At 38.7% G+C, this 15,413-nt stretch overlaps 2 protein-coding genes across 2 annotated transcripts; both read right to left on the bottom strand.

The window, feature by feature from the left end:
• Positions 1–629: 629 nt before the first annotated feature.
• tas1r2.2 (taste receptor, type 1, member 2, tandem duplicate 2) lies at positions 630–5,805 on the bottom strand. The gene is made up of 5 exons (XM_066644798.1): positions 5,533–5,805; positions 3,374–4,117; positions 2,023–2,235; positions 1,809–1,929; positions 630–1,564 (listed from the first exon to the last, which is right to left on the bottom strand). The coding sequence occupies exons 1-5, from the start codon at positions 5,788–5,790 to the stop codon at positions 630–632; spliced, it is 2,271 nt and encodes a 756-aa protein (XP_066500895.1). The 5' UTR covers positions 5,791–5,805.
• A 4,630-nt stretch (positions 5,806–10,435) lies between these two features.
• Positions 10,436–13,995, bottom strand: ndufa7 (NADH:ubiquinone oxidoreductase subunit A7). Its single transcript, XM_066644681.1, has 4 exons — positions 13,841–13,995; positions 12,868–12,917; positions 12,196–12,333; positions 10,436–10,636 (listed from the first exon to the last, which is right to left on the bottom strand). Exons 1-4 carry the CDS (start codon positions 13,889–13,891, stop codon positions 10,549–10,551), a joined length of 327 nt encoding a protein of 108 aa, XP_066500778.1. The 5' UTR covers positions 13,892–13,995; the 3' UTR covers positions 10,436–10,548.
• Positions 13,996–15,413: the final 1,418 nt, after the last annotated feature.

Genomic DNA, 15,413 nt, shown 5'->3' with positions numbered 1-15,413 from the left:
AGTCACCCTCCTGAACTGATTGTACTAACCTCATTAGTCCTGTAGAAAGTTAGGAGCCTCCCTCTACACATGGCTTCTATTGGAGGTACTTGAGTTGAATACTATTACTAAAAGCAGCCCCCCAGACAAGAGTAAATCCTGCCATTCTAACTTTTAGAAGCTTAAACGTTGGCTGAGGTTTACATTGAGGTTAGTTAAAGGTGATTATTCACACGGGGTAGCATTTGAAAATGCATCAGGAATTCATGTTTGAACTACACATTGTACAAATCATGGGCATGGTCTTTTTAGTAAAATAAGTACGAATTCCATTAACAAACTAGAAGATGGCGTCCACTCTGACTGGGTTCCTTGACCCACGTGGCGACCTATTGTGGTCATTAATGTGAGAATGCAAATGTTGCAAAATTTGTGGGTGCCCAGTGCCTCCCTGAGCCCATGCCCATGTCATCTAGACCTACCTCCACCACTTTCCGTAATCATTTCATGAAGTAGCTATAGCATCTTAGCACAAAGATGATTCCTAAATTGTAGAGCAAGCTTTCTGTTCCAGTTAAAATGGTCATGAAATGACTTAGTTCACATCTCAATGACTGAATCATGCAGGAACTTGGATAAACGTGTGGATTTTACGTCCGGCTGATATTTTGGGTGTAATTCTGGATGGACGTCTGAAAGTAAGCCTGTGTGTTCTTCTGTGGCTGAAACACAATGATGTAAGACTTAGGGATGAAGTGGCTCAGCAGGATGCTGTACAGACTAGACAGCTGTGCCACTGCATTGAGCAGCTGGACATATATGGCCTTGGATATCATGTTTGCGGTAAAGTAAAGGCACCAGCTGATGTAGAAGAGGAGCATGCTGAAGGTTATGGACTTGGCTTCATTGTAGTTTTTGGGCAGGTCAGCACACATGTAGGAGAAGAAGAAGCAGAATATGCTTTGGATCAGAATGAGGGCCACTACTACTTGGATAATGGCTGCATTCCCTGATGAACACCCTAGGATGATCTGATCTTTGTAAGAAGAATAATCTTCTGAAGGGTCTGGGGTTTTAACTGTGACCCATAAGACACAAAAGATGCTTTGGACAACGGCAAGCATTGCAATGACCAGCCACTGACCATTGTACTTCATCCAGCATTTGTAGGCCTTGGGGAACCTACTGGCCATTTTGAAGACACAGAAAATCTGAAACGAGCGCATGGTTAGACAGGAAAGGCAGACAGAGTAGAAGAAGTAGAACATCACGTTGCGGAAGACACATTTTAGTGACGTGGGCTGGTCAAAGAAAAAGAACACACTTATACTGGAGTTGATCAAACAGGTCAGCATGAGGAAGCACATATTGCCTCCAGCAGACTTCACCACAGGGGTGTTATACTTCCATAAGAACAGAATGGTGATCACAATACACAGCAGTACCAGCAAGGCAGCGGAAAACATCAGTAATATTGACAGAGACTCGGTGACTGCAAGATACATGACCATACGCTTCTGGCAGGATATGCTTCCCTCTTCTGACCACTCATCAGAATTGCAGGAGACACAGGAGTAAGGGTCTCCTGCAAAAGTCATCAACAAAACAGTAAAGAAAACCAATATAAAACTATCTAACATCAACACTTTTCATTCATTGCATCTGGTTTGGAGCATTGTATCTCAATAAAAGCCATTTTACAGAAAATGGAGGACAGAACATAAACTTCTTGTCATGACTCCGAAAGTCTCCAATGCAAAGTCATATTAAATTTTATAAAATTAAATCAATGAACTACTTCATCCGTACTCTGGATCCAGATTACTTACGTGTATAGTTGACATAGGTGTTAGTTGGGCATATCTTACAATCAAAACAACAATCATGACTGCTGTCTTTCTCCCTTTGATATCCTTTCTTGCACTCAGGGGAGCACTTTCCAAAAGGCACCTTATGAGACATTAAGTTCATTATTAGCATTAATAAACATACTGTAATATACTGTATTATGAAGACGTAAGCCGTGAATACAGTTTCACTTACAGAGCCGTTATTATCCCAGTTTATAAGAGAGTTGTCGATGGTGAAAACTGGATTTGGATGTGTGACAAATGTGCCAATAACTTTAAAGACTTGAGTAGTGGATTCTGGATGCCAGAGAACAATTGCAAAATTGACCGGTGGATTACCGTTCATGTCATACTTCACTTGAAGGCCGTTGAGAGGAAAATCTAACTCCTTAATTTGCTTCAGGAGCTGCAGAATATAAGACAGGCAGAGTTACTGAATACATCATATATATATAAGTCGCAGGACGCTGGAATTTGAGAGATATTGCAAATTTGATTGCGGCAATCGATTTGAGTACATTCAAATAATCATTCAAGTAATCAAATTCATAATCAGACCAGAAAATTTGTTTAGTTGCAGTGGTGGATGTATAGTGGTAAGTCTGTCATGTCTGTTAAAGGCAACGTAGACAATTCAGGAGAAGTACTGTTGTTCTCACAACAAAACATACCCCCCTTCCAATTTGCATTCACTCAGAGCCTCTGCATCTTTTAAGGTGGAACAGTTTCAGTAAGAGCCCAACTGTAGCTTGTTTGTGTTTGAAGTTTATCTTGTCTGTACGTTTTGTAACTTTTGTCAAATTTGTAACTTTGTAGTTTTGTAGCGCTTATGGTCTGTGTTTACTTTCATGCCATCAGCGGTCTCCTGAATTTGGAGTCAGTTACCCCTTGTAAAATCAAAAAGAAGTCAATGTTGCCCATCCATTTAGCAGGAATAAAAAAACATCCTCATTTCCTGCTTTTCAGTGTTTGGAGCAGCATCCACATGCCTCCAGGTGCTGTTCCTCGGCCGTGTCTGAGTGGGCAATGGAGAGAGAGAGTTCCAGAGCCAGTTTGGGCTGAGGCACATAGTTTACCATTTTGCTGAGCCAGGGCTACATACAAACACTGGATGTTTTTACAGCATGCACACAAACTCGTTGGAACTCGTTGAAATGGTGTGGAAACATTCTCTGAATTTTATAAAAAAGTGGATTAAAATTGTGGTCATCTACTTTAAGGAGGAGTGTATCCTTATTTTAAAGATAACTGGTCACAAAACGGATCTTCGCATTCTTCTGTAACATTGCTCATTTTTATTTTACATAAATAGCAATTAAAGTAGCCAAGATTAAGTTAATCTGAACTTACCTTTTTAAAAGTACTAGCAGCCCCTAGATGAGCAGTGAGAATAGTAAGATTTGAGTATCATACAACCCTCCACCAATTCCTTTTTAGCAATTCTGAATCCTTTACTACCACCAGCATTCTCACTGCAGGTTTCAAACTACACTGATTGTAATTTTGCAAACAGTCAGTTGTTTATTTTTTCCAATGTAACATACCTTGAAAGGGTAAACTGGGATATTCTTGTTGCAGCCAGTCGCATTGCACTGTAGAACGTTGTGTAATGCATGAGCAATGCTGTAGATTGCAGCATAAACAGGAAAAGAGTAGGTGGAACTTGCATTCAGAATCTCTGCTGCACCCAGCAGTGTGCAGTTATCACAGACTTGATTACACTTGATCTTGTTGTCATCTGAATGAGGCTGCCCTTCGTCACCGATGCTGTTTATCCTCGTTTCATAGATGAACTCTTCAAATCTAGGTAAAGTCACAAATTTTTCAGTGATGCCGAAAATCTTCCCGATGTTTTGGATTCCCGGTTCTTGGGAAAGCAGCGTGTTCATGGACCAGCCCTCACCAGCGATCCAAACCTTGTTTCTGATGTTGACCTTTATTGCTGTTTGGATGAGTTTCGTTGCCACAGACTCGGTAGAAAACACCACTATCACTCTTATGTTGAGTTTGTCAATTTTCTGAAGGGTGACTTCGTAATTTGAGTCTACACTGAGGGTTTCCTGATAGGCCAAGCAGATGTTATGGATTCGAGTATACCTATCAAATATGCTCAGGCCATCTAGGCTGTAGTCATCCTTGCTGCCGATAAAGGCAACCCAGTTCCAGTCGAACCAGTTAATAATGTGGATGATGATGTCGATCAGGTCACTGTTACTAGGCACAGTTCTTACAAAGGAAGTGTATACCATTTTATTGCTTAGGTCATCACTTGATGATCCATAACTCACCTGTGAAAGGAAAAAAATATATATTTACAATAGGAATGAAATAGCTGTGGTGAGAAACAAAACATTTGATACATGGCAGTATAGCTTTCAAATATATTTATTTACATATTAGAATATATTTCCCTTATATAAACTTTAATTATATATATATATAATTAAAGTACCTATATTTTAGTCTTATATCAACATATAAAATAAAATGTGTATCCAATAATGTTAACAATATTAATTTAAAAATAACATATTAATTGATCCGTCAGTACAAAAGGCAGGTGTTTCTAGCTTTGCAGGATGTTTAGAACATAGATGCATGATCTGGCATCAGATTCAGACAGTAAAGAAAGAGGGTAGGTATCTACATGTTGTTTTCCAAGATTTAGATAATGCATTTGGCTCAATGTCACATAAAATTGTGGAAAGTTTTACATTTTTTTCAAGAGCCAGAAAAGGCTTATTAAAGCATATTTGAGGACATTCAGTTTTGCTCAACTAGGACGGAATTTATTACACCATGGCAGGGATTAGAAATAGGTATAATGCTGAATTAAATGTATGCCCAATCCTTTATGATATATGAATATATGGCCATATTTCAGATGTCCATTGCATAAGACATGGCTATAAATTCTGTGTTAAAATTCACCAAAATTTTCCTTATACCCACTTAGAAACAAAATATGACATTTGACAAAGGGTACATGTTACTATACTTTTCAACTATTTTCCAGCTCTTATTTAAAATTCTGGACAGCGAGGGGTTGCTGCTACACATTTCCAGGGGGTCTGATGTTCCTGTGCCTTGGGTCACTGTCTGTGAGAAGTTGGGTGTGTTCTCCCTGTGTCTACCTAACCCTAACCTAACCCTAATGCCATATTAAAGTTGTTCACGTTAAAGAATGTGTTACCTTATTTCTTTCATTCATTCATTCATTATCTGTAATGCTTATCCAGTTCAGGGTCGCGGTGGGTCCAGAGCCTACCTGGAATCACTGGGCGCAAGGCGGTAACACACCCTGGAGGGGGCACCAGTCCTTCACAGGGCAAAACACACACATTCACTGACATTTTGAGTCGCCAATCCACCTACCAACGTGTGTTTTTGGACTGTGGGAGGAAACCAGAGCACCCAGAGGAAACCCACGCAGACACAGGGAGAACACACCAACTCCTCACAGACAGTCACCCGGAGGAAACCCACGCAGACACAGGGAAAACACACCAAACTCACAGACAGTCACCCGGAGCAGGAATCGAACTCACAACCTCCAGGTCCTTGGAGCTGTGTGACACTACCTGCTGCGCCACCGTGCCGCCCCTTACCTTATTTCACTCTTATATATTCAACTGACTGTAGTTTCTTTCAAAAATGTAGTTTCCAGCGATTTCAAAATTACTGTCTAAAAGTATTTGTTTACCATTGGAATAAGATCCAGCATGAAGAATGGTGCAGCAGTGATAGTTGCAGTGCTGTCATAAGGGCCAGTTACTGCAATTACTTTAGGCAGGTATTTGTTGAAATGGCGCAGCACTGGAAATGATCCATTCCGAGAGATTAGGCTGAAAATTGAGGGAAAGTTCTGCGTGTCTGAGCAATGGTTGAAGATCTCATAGCCGAGCGATGCGTTGGGCAGGAGAGTGGAGGAGTTGTTGATCTCTTCCACAGCAAACCTCATCACCTCAAACAACTGATAGGCAGATTTATCAAACTGATTCCTGCAGCAGGAGAACAGGAGAAAGCTGAGAGAGCTCTGAAATCTTTGATAAAGAAAACATATCTTTAAGAAATATCATGAACTGATCAGTCATTTATAATCAGCAGAATGTCTTATTGCCAGCACCAACAGAATTCAAGTCTGAATATCAAATCTTAGTTTTGCTATAAACAAATATTTGTTGATGTGAACTCTATTAATAGGTAGTTTGTCTGCTCTACTTTACCTTAGATGTTTGAACCTTTCTGGGAAGGTTTGAAGTCACAAGGACACCGAGTCACTGAGGATAATGGTAATAAAGGTACTGGTGATAAATGATTAGTTTTCAGTGAAGTATTCCTCACAGAAAATCATTGCAATTCCATGTTTTGTTATACACATGATAATTTCCCGCCCTGTGAATGACTGGTGCACCCTCCAGGGTGTGTTCCCGCCTTGCGCCCAGTGATTCTGGGTAGGCTCAGGACCCACCATGACCCTGAACTGATAAGCGGTTACAGATAATGAATGAATAAATGAATGAATGAATGTTTATTTCCTTTGTGTGTATTGGAACAACACAAAAAAGTGCCAAAATTAATGAAATTTCCCACAAAATTCCCCTCAACCTAATATTTGTTTGTGCACCCTTTGGAAAAAATAACTGAAGTCACTCGCTTCCTATAACCAGTTTCTTACACATCACAACTGGAATTGTGGACTACTCTTCTTTTGCAAACAGCTCCAGGTCTGTCATATTTGAAGAGTGTTCAATGGGCTTTAGATCCAGACTCATTGCTGGCTATTTCAGAATTCTCCAGCGCTTTGTTTCCATCCATTTCAGGGTGCTTTTTGAAGTATGTTTGGGGTCATTGCCCTGCCGGAAGACCCATGACCTAGGACGCAAACCCAGTTTTCTGACACTCTGCCCTACATTGCCACCCAAAATCCTTTGGTAATCTTCAGATTTCATGACGCCTTACACAGAATTAAGGCACCCAGTGCCCGTGGCAGCAAAACAACCCCAAAACATCTCTAAACGTCCACCATATTTGATTGTAGGCACTGTGTTCTTTTCTTTTTTTGGCAATTTTGGCAAACTTCAGTTAAGGTTTTTTTACACCTCTGTGTCAGCAGTGGGGTCCTCCTGGGTCTCCTGCCATAGTGTTTTTATTTTTATTCAAATGTCGCCTGATAGTTTGCACTGACACTGATGCACCCTGAGCCTGTAAGACAGCTTGAATTTCTTTGGAACTTGATTGGGGCCGCTTATCCACCATCTGGACTATCCTGCATTGCAACCTTTCATCAGTTTTTCTCTTCTGTCCATGTCCAGGGAGTTTAGCTACAATGCCATGGGTTGTAAACTTCTTGATTATGTTGTGCATCGTGGACATAGGAACATCAAGGTCTCTGGAGTTGGACTTGTAACCTTGAGATTGTTAATCTTTTTCCACATTTTTGGATTTCAAAACCTCAGACAGTTCCTCTTTCTGTTCTCCATGCAATGCAAGATTGAGTTAACTTCTCTCCGGTTTCAGGTATGATTGGTTTTTTATATTGTCCACGTGTTACTTGCCACAGTTGAGTTTAAATGAGAATCACATCCTTGACTGGCCCATTTTTTGAGTTATTCATGAAATAATGTCAATTTTGGCTTTTTTGTGTTCTTCTTATACACACAAAGGAAATAAACATGTGCGTAACAAAATGTGTAATTGCAATAGGTTTCTGGGAGAAATATTTTCTGGAAAAGTTTCAGAGGTGCCAACACTTTTGGCCATGACTGTAGATATAAACAAATATACAGGCTAAATATACAAACTAAATATAGTAAAATGTCACAATTGGACATACTCCATTTTCACCAAAACTGAGATTGAAATGCTACTAAATTATTGACTTTGTTCATATCTTAATATTAGAGTTTAAACTGATTCACACACATTCAGGAATCTTATCTTAGTATGTATTGTATTATTGATACCTACAGAGTAATGGTTAAATCACTGTATATAACCATAATGGTGTCATGTTTTTGCACAAAATAAATAAATAAATAAAAAATAAAAGACTGGGACGGAATGCACACCACTTACCTGTTACACTCAGTGGCCACTGGGTATGCCTTGGGTTGTGGTTTATAGATGGTATTCAGTGAGAAAAATCCACCCAGCAAATAGTCACCCTCCAAACTAAATTCAGACACCAAGCAAAGGATTTTAAACCGGTTAACAATGTCCAAAAGAAAGACGTAAATGCAGAGCCACCTCATGGTGCCGATGTATTGTGAGAATCAGCAAAGGAAGGCAGGAATAATGTCCGGATCCACTTTACATACATCAATTTGATTAAACCACTTCATGCATCATTACATGTCATTTCCATGTTACAACCTGAGAGTGTCATGCCTTATACATAATCTCCAAAAGAACAAAATCACCAGAAGAAGAAATTTAATAGCACATTATATTCACATTTGGTAATGCTGTAAAGTCATAAGGCATATATTAATATATGGTGCGTCCAGGTGGGTACCTGGAATCACTGTGTGCAAGGCAGGGCACACCCTGGACAGAGCAACAGTCCATCTCATTTACACACTCACACATATCATATGGACACTTTTGCATAGTCAATTCACCCATCTATATTTGGTTTTAAACCCATGCAGACACAGAGAGTGACCAGAGGCAGAGATTAAACCCAGGACCCCAGCACCCTGGAATAATAAAAATGTGTGAACAAGAGCACTGTTATGTGTGTCAAGCAAAACAAAACATTTTTAAAATAAATACTTCTGTATTTAGCCAACCATTTTTCCTTCATTTTAATTGATTCCTTTGTTATAGATTCTGCTTTTTGGTGTTCAAAATATTTGTCCTTGTTTTGACAGAAACGTTTTATTCTTTTCAGTATTGTAGTTGATTATCTTGATATAATTATGTCATCCTAAATGTAAATGTCGAAATTTCTTCATTGTGAATGGATACAATACAGGTCAAGTGGCCATTACCATAAGAATAGAAGAATAGATGTATATGTATTGTTACTGCTGTTGTTTAACATAAAATAAAAGCAACAGAAAGAGTGATACTTTACAGATTTACATAATACTGCTAATACTCTGGGGGCAGCACGGTGGTGCAGCAGGTAGTGGCGCAGTCACACAGCTCCAGGGTCCTGGAGGTTGTGGGTTTGAGTCCCGCTTCGGGTGACTGTCTGTGAGGAGTGTGGTGTGTTCTCCATGTGTCTGTGTGGGTTTCCTCCGGGTGCTTCCTCCCACAGTCCAAAAACACACGTTGGTAGGTGGATTGGTGACTCAAAAGTGTCCGTGTGTGTGTGAATGTGTGTGTTGCCCTGTGAAGGACTGGCGCCCCCTCCAGGGTGTATTCCCGCATTGTGCCCAATGATTCCAGGTAGGCTCTGGACCCACCGCGACCCTGAACTGGATAAGCGCTTACAGATAATGAATGAATGATAAATAGTCAAATATAAATACAATTCATATTGAATTTTCATGAGTGATCAATGAGTGATGAAAATTAGCTGGGAGTTAACCAGATGACCACCTTCATTTTTACTGCTGTCTCTAATAGCAAATACAAGACTACCACAGTGATGCCACAAGACAGTCCTCGGTGCTTACGTTGAGCAATCTAACTCTGCAGGAGAATTTGAGACCACTGTGTTGCCGTCATGCAGAGAAAATAAGCCCCCGATTTTGTAGTCCTCTTGCAAGCTAAACTCTGATGAATCGCAATCCTTCATTGTGAAAAAGCCAAAATATGTCCAGTAATTCAAGAGCAAGTGCCCCCAAAGAATACGCTGTAGCATTGCTTTATGTGCAGAGTGTACAACCATGTGCCAAACCGAGCATGAGTTACGACAAGCAATTAGAGGCTGACATATAATTTGTGCTGACTTTACATAATGCAGTTTGGATTTGAGGTGAATGCCATTTGCCTTCTGATTTAACGCGACACCTTCACTGACTCATGGGTGAAACGGTATAGCTAAAAAAAAAAAGGTTGTATATATTGTATACCTATAATATTGGGGCAAATCTTTGGTCTGAGTGCACCCATATCACTGTTATATCATTCAGCCAGCTTCTTATCATTTGTTGAGATTACAACCTAATAACATGTCAGATGATGTTACAGCAGTCATAGTGCTCCATATAGTGTTCTGATCAGGGCCACATTGGGTCAAGAGCCTACCCTGAATCTTGGGGTGCAAAGCAGGAATGCACCCTATAGACTGAACCCCAGAAGCATGGAGCTGTGTGACTCAACCTGTTGCTCCACCACGCTGCCAAACATCAACCTAGCTCAGAAAATTAAGCAAACCCATTAATGCTGATTCTCCTTCTCTGCTTTCACAGTGGACCAGCTTTCATGGTAAAAATATACCTCAGAAAAAAAGTATTATTTTTATTTACACTCTTCAATATACAAGGTTTTATGCTTTAAGTCATAGGTTTAGGTTATGGCTTATTCTTGGATTAATAACCATTAAATTCCTCAACAGAACAGATTTTTAAAACAATGGAGCTGATTTTTCCACACAATCATGCTCCAAAATAACAGCAGTGAATGTGAAAATGTTAAATAATGTTAAATATTAGAAGAATGAGAAGAGCAACAATATTTTTTTCTGTATGTACATAGTTTAATTCAAGCAAATAACAATATATTAACAAGTTTCATGATTATATTTCATCATGAAATAAAGTGATCAAAGGTATGGCTGGTCAGTGGACAGTGGGAGTTCCTTTGGCTCGGGTCCAGGCAGGACAGGACGTTTTGCCTTTGCTGGGGCTTCACTGTGAACAAAGAAAACAAAGATTTTTCATTGTGAAACTAAAATTAAATGCCTGAACTCACTGAATATTATGGTGTATTTGCTTATTATTGTCACTGAATAAAGAACCATACACCGCGCTCCAATAATTATGCAAATGACATTTTTCTCGGATTTTCCTAAATGGCAGATGCAAAAGACAGTCAGTAAAATCAAAGTCATCAACAATTACAGTATAAATCAAATTTTATTGACCAGACCTCCCAATGATAACAGTTTTTTTTTAAAGGAGGGGATGATGACAACAACACAAAAACAACAACTGTTCCAAAATGTATTATGCACAACATAGTTACTGAAATCAAAAACATCGCTTGAATTTCTTTGCATGATGAGAAAGAAACTTTCCTTATTATGCCTTTAATTGCACAAACATCTGTGCTCTGACTATGGCACTATTTGATGCTTTTCAGCAGAAGAGAGATCCTTTTTCTTCCCCATATTGCTTAAAACTTGCTTAATAATGTGAAATAATGCCTGGTTAACTAATTATCACAGGTGTCTGAGATTGGTCTCAGTGATCCAAAGAGCCCTGAGACACAATACCATTTGTGAGTTTAATTGAAAAACAAAAACACACTTAAATTAAATTTGCATAATAATTTGGAACGCGGTGTACAACCAACATCAGAACATGCAAATCCACTGAAGCTAAGAAGATTAGGGTCTGACCAGTAATTGGATGTGAAACCGCCTAGGAAATGCTGATTTGTGCTATTTTTATGGATTGGCATAGGATATTTTACATCTTATCTTGTGTATGATTATAATTAATTGCTTCAAATCAATGCTCAGTCTATGCTTTAGCCCGTGTAATTAGCTTATGCCACTGTGAGCACCAATGTGCATTGATGTATCTCTGTTACTCTGCAATTACAGTCAGGAAAGAATCAAATTAAACCCCCCAATGAGATCCCCACTTCCTGTAGGGAGTTAACCGTATTTTCCCTGAAGTTCTTCCACATCTTCATACATTCTGTGAAGTCCATTTCTGTGTTTGAGAACATCTCTCTCCATGAATTTGCTGACATCTGGCAGTCTTTGGAGTGTGGCGAGAGGAGAACATATTTCCTCAGATAGATTCATGTTCATCCAACTGTGGATTAGTCACATTGTCTGCGTCAACGCCTAGTTATATTTCTAGGGAAGTGCAAGTCAGGCGTAGGCTAAGGACAGTTAGCTATGCAGTACAAATTGTATAGATTTGATCCAGATGCATAAACTGGCCTGAAAAATTGAGTGACTGCTGGAGGTGGTACTTTTGAGGGCCAAAAGGGGTTGCTGTTTATCTAGGATCTGTGTGGACTTCAATGTCTGAATTCAGTGACCGTGTGACTTCTGAATAAATGGCACCATCCTCCAGATGAAATGTAAACAACTGGTTTAAAGACTAGGACATACCTCTTTCAATGAGGTATCAGGAAAATGAGAGAAACTTCTGAAGAGGGGATGGGATGTGTTTTCATTTTTCTCATGGACCCAGAAATAGCTAAAGTTTTTACCAAGGTTACTTGATCTTACCTGCCAGCGGTTAGGGCCTTCTGAGAAGACATGATAATAGTTGGTGGAACGGTCTCCCGTCTTCCGTCTCTGGTACAATAGTAGTTGCCAGCAAATTTATGGCTGGGCCCAACAGGAAGCTTGGGAGGTGGCTGAGTCCTGGCACCAAAACAAGATAAAATGTATTGTGTGTGTCGCCTATATAGATTATCATTTCTCAGAAGAGTAAATTAAACATCATCTTGATTGTATTTAACACCACGTATGATACTTTCAAGTATGAATGCAGAGCATATTATTTCAAATTGTTTCAGAATTGTGTTCTGAACATGGTCATATGACAGAATGAATACTGTAGGCAAGTTCCCTTCATATGTTACAATATTACAGTCCACTGACCTCAAGGGTAAGTGAGAATGCATTGATAATGTGATTAGATGCAAATATGCAATAATTTTCATGCATTTGCTTCTAACACAACATAGAAGTGGAGATTAGCACCAGAGGTAACTGTTATCAAGTTAATTTCATTAACTTGGGCCTACTTCAATAGATTAAAACCAACTAAAACGTTTAAAAAAATACACAAACTATTCCAGGACAATAGCATGCTGTATAATTCAACACAAGTTTCCATAAATAAAGCACTGATTAAATAATAACTAAAGACCGAAAACTGAAACAGACACGTACCTTTTAGCTATTTCATCATAACGAAGCTGAAGCTTTGACTGGAGGTCTTTCTGTATGACAAGAGAATAATCATAACATTGTTTTTAAATGATTAATGATTTATATATAATTTTAGCTCATTTAGGGTCAATACACTGTGGACACAAACATTTTCAATTGGCACACAACAGTTGTATAATCTCCAGAGTAATGCATGAACCTAAGTGGGATGCTCTAGCCACAGGTCAGTCTAAGGTCACCATGCTCAATGCCAAGCATCACCTCGGAAAAACACATGAACTATATGCACTCGGAAGAGAACGGTATATTTTTACATTTCACATTCAACTCTACTTTAAAAATATGAAGAAAAATAAGAGTATGATTATGGACCGTTTAAAAAGTGTGTGGCACAGGGCATAGCTTTCTGATCTTTCTTTACCACAGAAAATACATTTGTTAGCATTTTATATCCATAAAATTCATCTGTCACGTCAAGCATTTTTAAACATTAAAAATCATATACAACTCTTATGAAACTAATATATTCAGAAATATTAGAGCTGCCTACAGTTAAAAGTGGATAAAGCCATTAAAAGGACAACGTGATTTCTATATTTTAGAGAAAAGCAGCTGCTGTTTGGATTTTTTATTTCTTTTTATTTTCAAGTTTATTTGATTACTTAATGTTAGTATTAAATGGTGAGAAACCGGTTCTTGTCAATTCTGGATGCTATAGAAGCCACGAATATCGTTAGTTTTTGCTTTAAGGGTTACCCTTCTTTCTAAAATATAATAAAATTAATAAACCCTGAAAATTCAGAAAACACATCTGCAACGTTAGCATTAGAAGCTAATGGCTCCTAGTTTTGTGAATGTAGTGAGCTTTATCAACAAGGACGGTGTTATATTTCCTTGCCTTATGCTTCTCACTGGGAATATCCGCCTTTATTGTGTCTATACCGGTTATAAAATATCTGCTTAAACCACTTACCCCTGACAAAAAGTTCCTGAGCCTCTGAATAATCTTGGTTGCCGACGCCATCGTTGAAGTCAAGGTGAAAAAGCGGCGGTCCGCTGAGACTGACACAGGATCAGTTCAACATTTAGAACCCAAGGTTGTGCGCAGCAGTTTTATCCCGAATAAACTGATCTCAGGTCAGACAGAGACACGACTAGGAAGCGCCGTATATGGCAACCGAGTTTCTTCTCCATCCCATGAAGCTGTTACTGAACAAGTACTGAGTGCATCGCCCCCTAGCGGTTCATGCCCGAAAATTGTTGTACTCCTTCAGTGACTTGCTAATATCTTCAGATATGTATATTCATGAAGTGCACTGTGTAAACTATCCTTTTTAATGAGTAAATATTATCCAAATTGTTCACCAAAAAAAGGTTGTCACAATATCGTCGCAACATAATCATGTTTGTTGGGATCCTGCTGCTTTAATCTGCACTGATTATAATTCAGTTGTAGTAAAGACATGCCTCTGATGGCTGTGGCAAACTAATGTGAATTAAAAGTAGTGTAAACAGTTACTTGACTGACGTGTAGCCCGTGGGATGTGTCTTTTAACGGTCTTTTAAACCTTATTCCTTTAATTAGTAAGAAATAACATGTTTTCTGACTATCAATAAACACAAGTTAGGAACTCAAACTCCACTGTATTTATTTGTTTACAAAGTGTTCCTTATTTTACCCTTCATTTCATGTAATTGTTTTTAATGTGCAGGTATCTATAATCTAAATCTATCAAATCTGCTGAATTATTTAAGAAATTAATCAAATGTAGTAATTGCAATTTTATTATATTTTCATACACACATTTTAAATCACAGCACTACAGAAATATTAGAAATGGAGCTAATGTAAGATTATTGATATATATTATCATGCCGGTATTAGCATACACTTGATTAAACACTTGATATCCTATGTTTAATATGTGAAAGGTATTTCCTATGTAAATGTATGCATTAGTTATTATTATATTACACTTAAATATCAGTGTTTACCAAATGATAACATTAACTAGTGACTTGCTCTGAGATGTTGATCAGACCTAGTGTGTATATTAAATATCAGCTTTTCCTTCATTGGGAAGATATTCTGGTTTTAACCGTTGTGTGGGATGAGGACTACCTCACTCTGCTGAAATAACAATGGACTTCCCACAAAAATAGATTGTCTTAGTGGTTTTTTTGACAGTTTTCCGAAGTACTCTTGAACAAATATTTTAACAGCAGCATGTTTGGTGTGTGGTTCCCAGCCTTGCCGTGCTAACATTTCCTGAAAGGTTCACAATATTATGTCAGAGGGTAAATTACTTAAAGCCTTTGCATTGTAATTTTTAAAAAAAGAATCTTCTTTTTTTTTCCTCTGAAGGTTCTCTCATTAAGTTTGGCACAAAGTGTTGAGCCACGAGCCCTCTTTACTTTATAGATACTCATACTATTTCCATCATTTTGTCCCTGTTGTTCTTTTTCGCCACGTGGTTCTTGGATCTGGGCCCGCCCCTATTTCCCCAGTGCCGTTTCCAATTGGTCGGGAATCGCGCATTGCCATT

This window comes from Hoplias malabaricus, chromosome 14 (assembly GCF_029633855.1).
Source record: "Hoplias malabaricus isolate fHopMal1 chromosome 14, fHopMal1.hap1, whole genome shotgun sequence".
Taxonomy (NCBI): Eukaryota; Metazoa; Chordata; class Actinopteri; order Characiformes; family Erythrinidae; genus Hoplias; species Hoplias malabaricus.
This window is presented reverse-complemented; position numbering and strand designations above follow the sequence as displayed.

Coding starts and splice junctions, on each gene's coding strand:
- ndufa7 (XM_066644681.1), bottom strand. CDS start 13,891: ATGGCGTCGGCAACCAAGATTATTCAGAGGCTCAGGAACTTTTTGTCA. Junction 12,334..12,867: donor TATGATGAAATAGCTAAAAG/GTACGTGTCTGT, acceptor TTTTGGTGCCAG/GACTCAGCCACCTCCCAAGC. Junction 10,637..12,195: donor AAGGCCCTAACCGCTGGCAG/GTAAGATCAAGT, acceptor CTTTGTTCACAG/TGAAGCCCCAGCAAAGGCAA.
- tas1r2.2 (XM_066644798.1), bottom strand. CDS start 5,790: ATGAGGTTTGCTGTGGAAGAGATCAACAACTCCTCCACTCTCCTGCCC. Junction 4,118..5,532: donor TGCTGGATCTTATTCCAATG/GTAAACAAATAC, acceptor TTCCTTTCACAG/GTGAGTTATGGATCATCAAG. Junction 1,565..1,808: donor CACCTATGTCAACTATACAC/GTAAGTAATCTG, acceptor TGACTTTTGCAG/GAGACCCTTACTCCTGTGTC.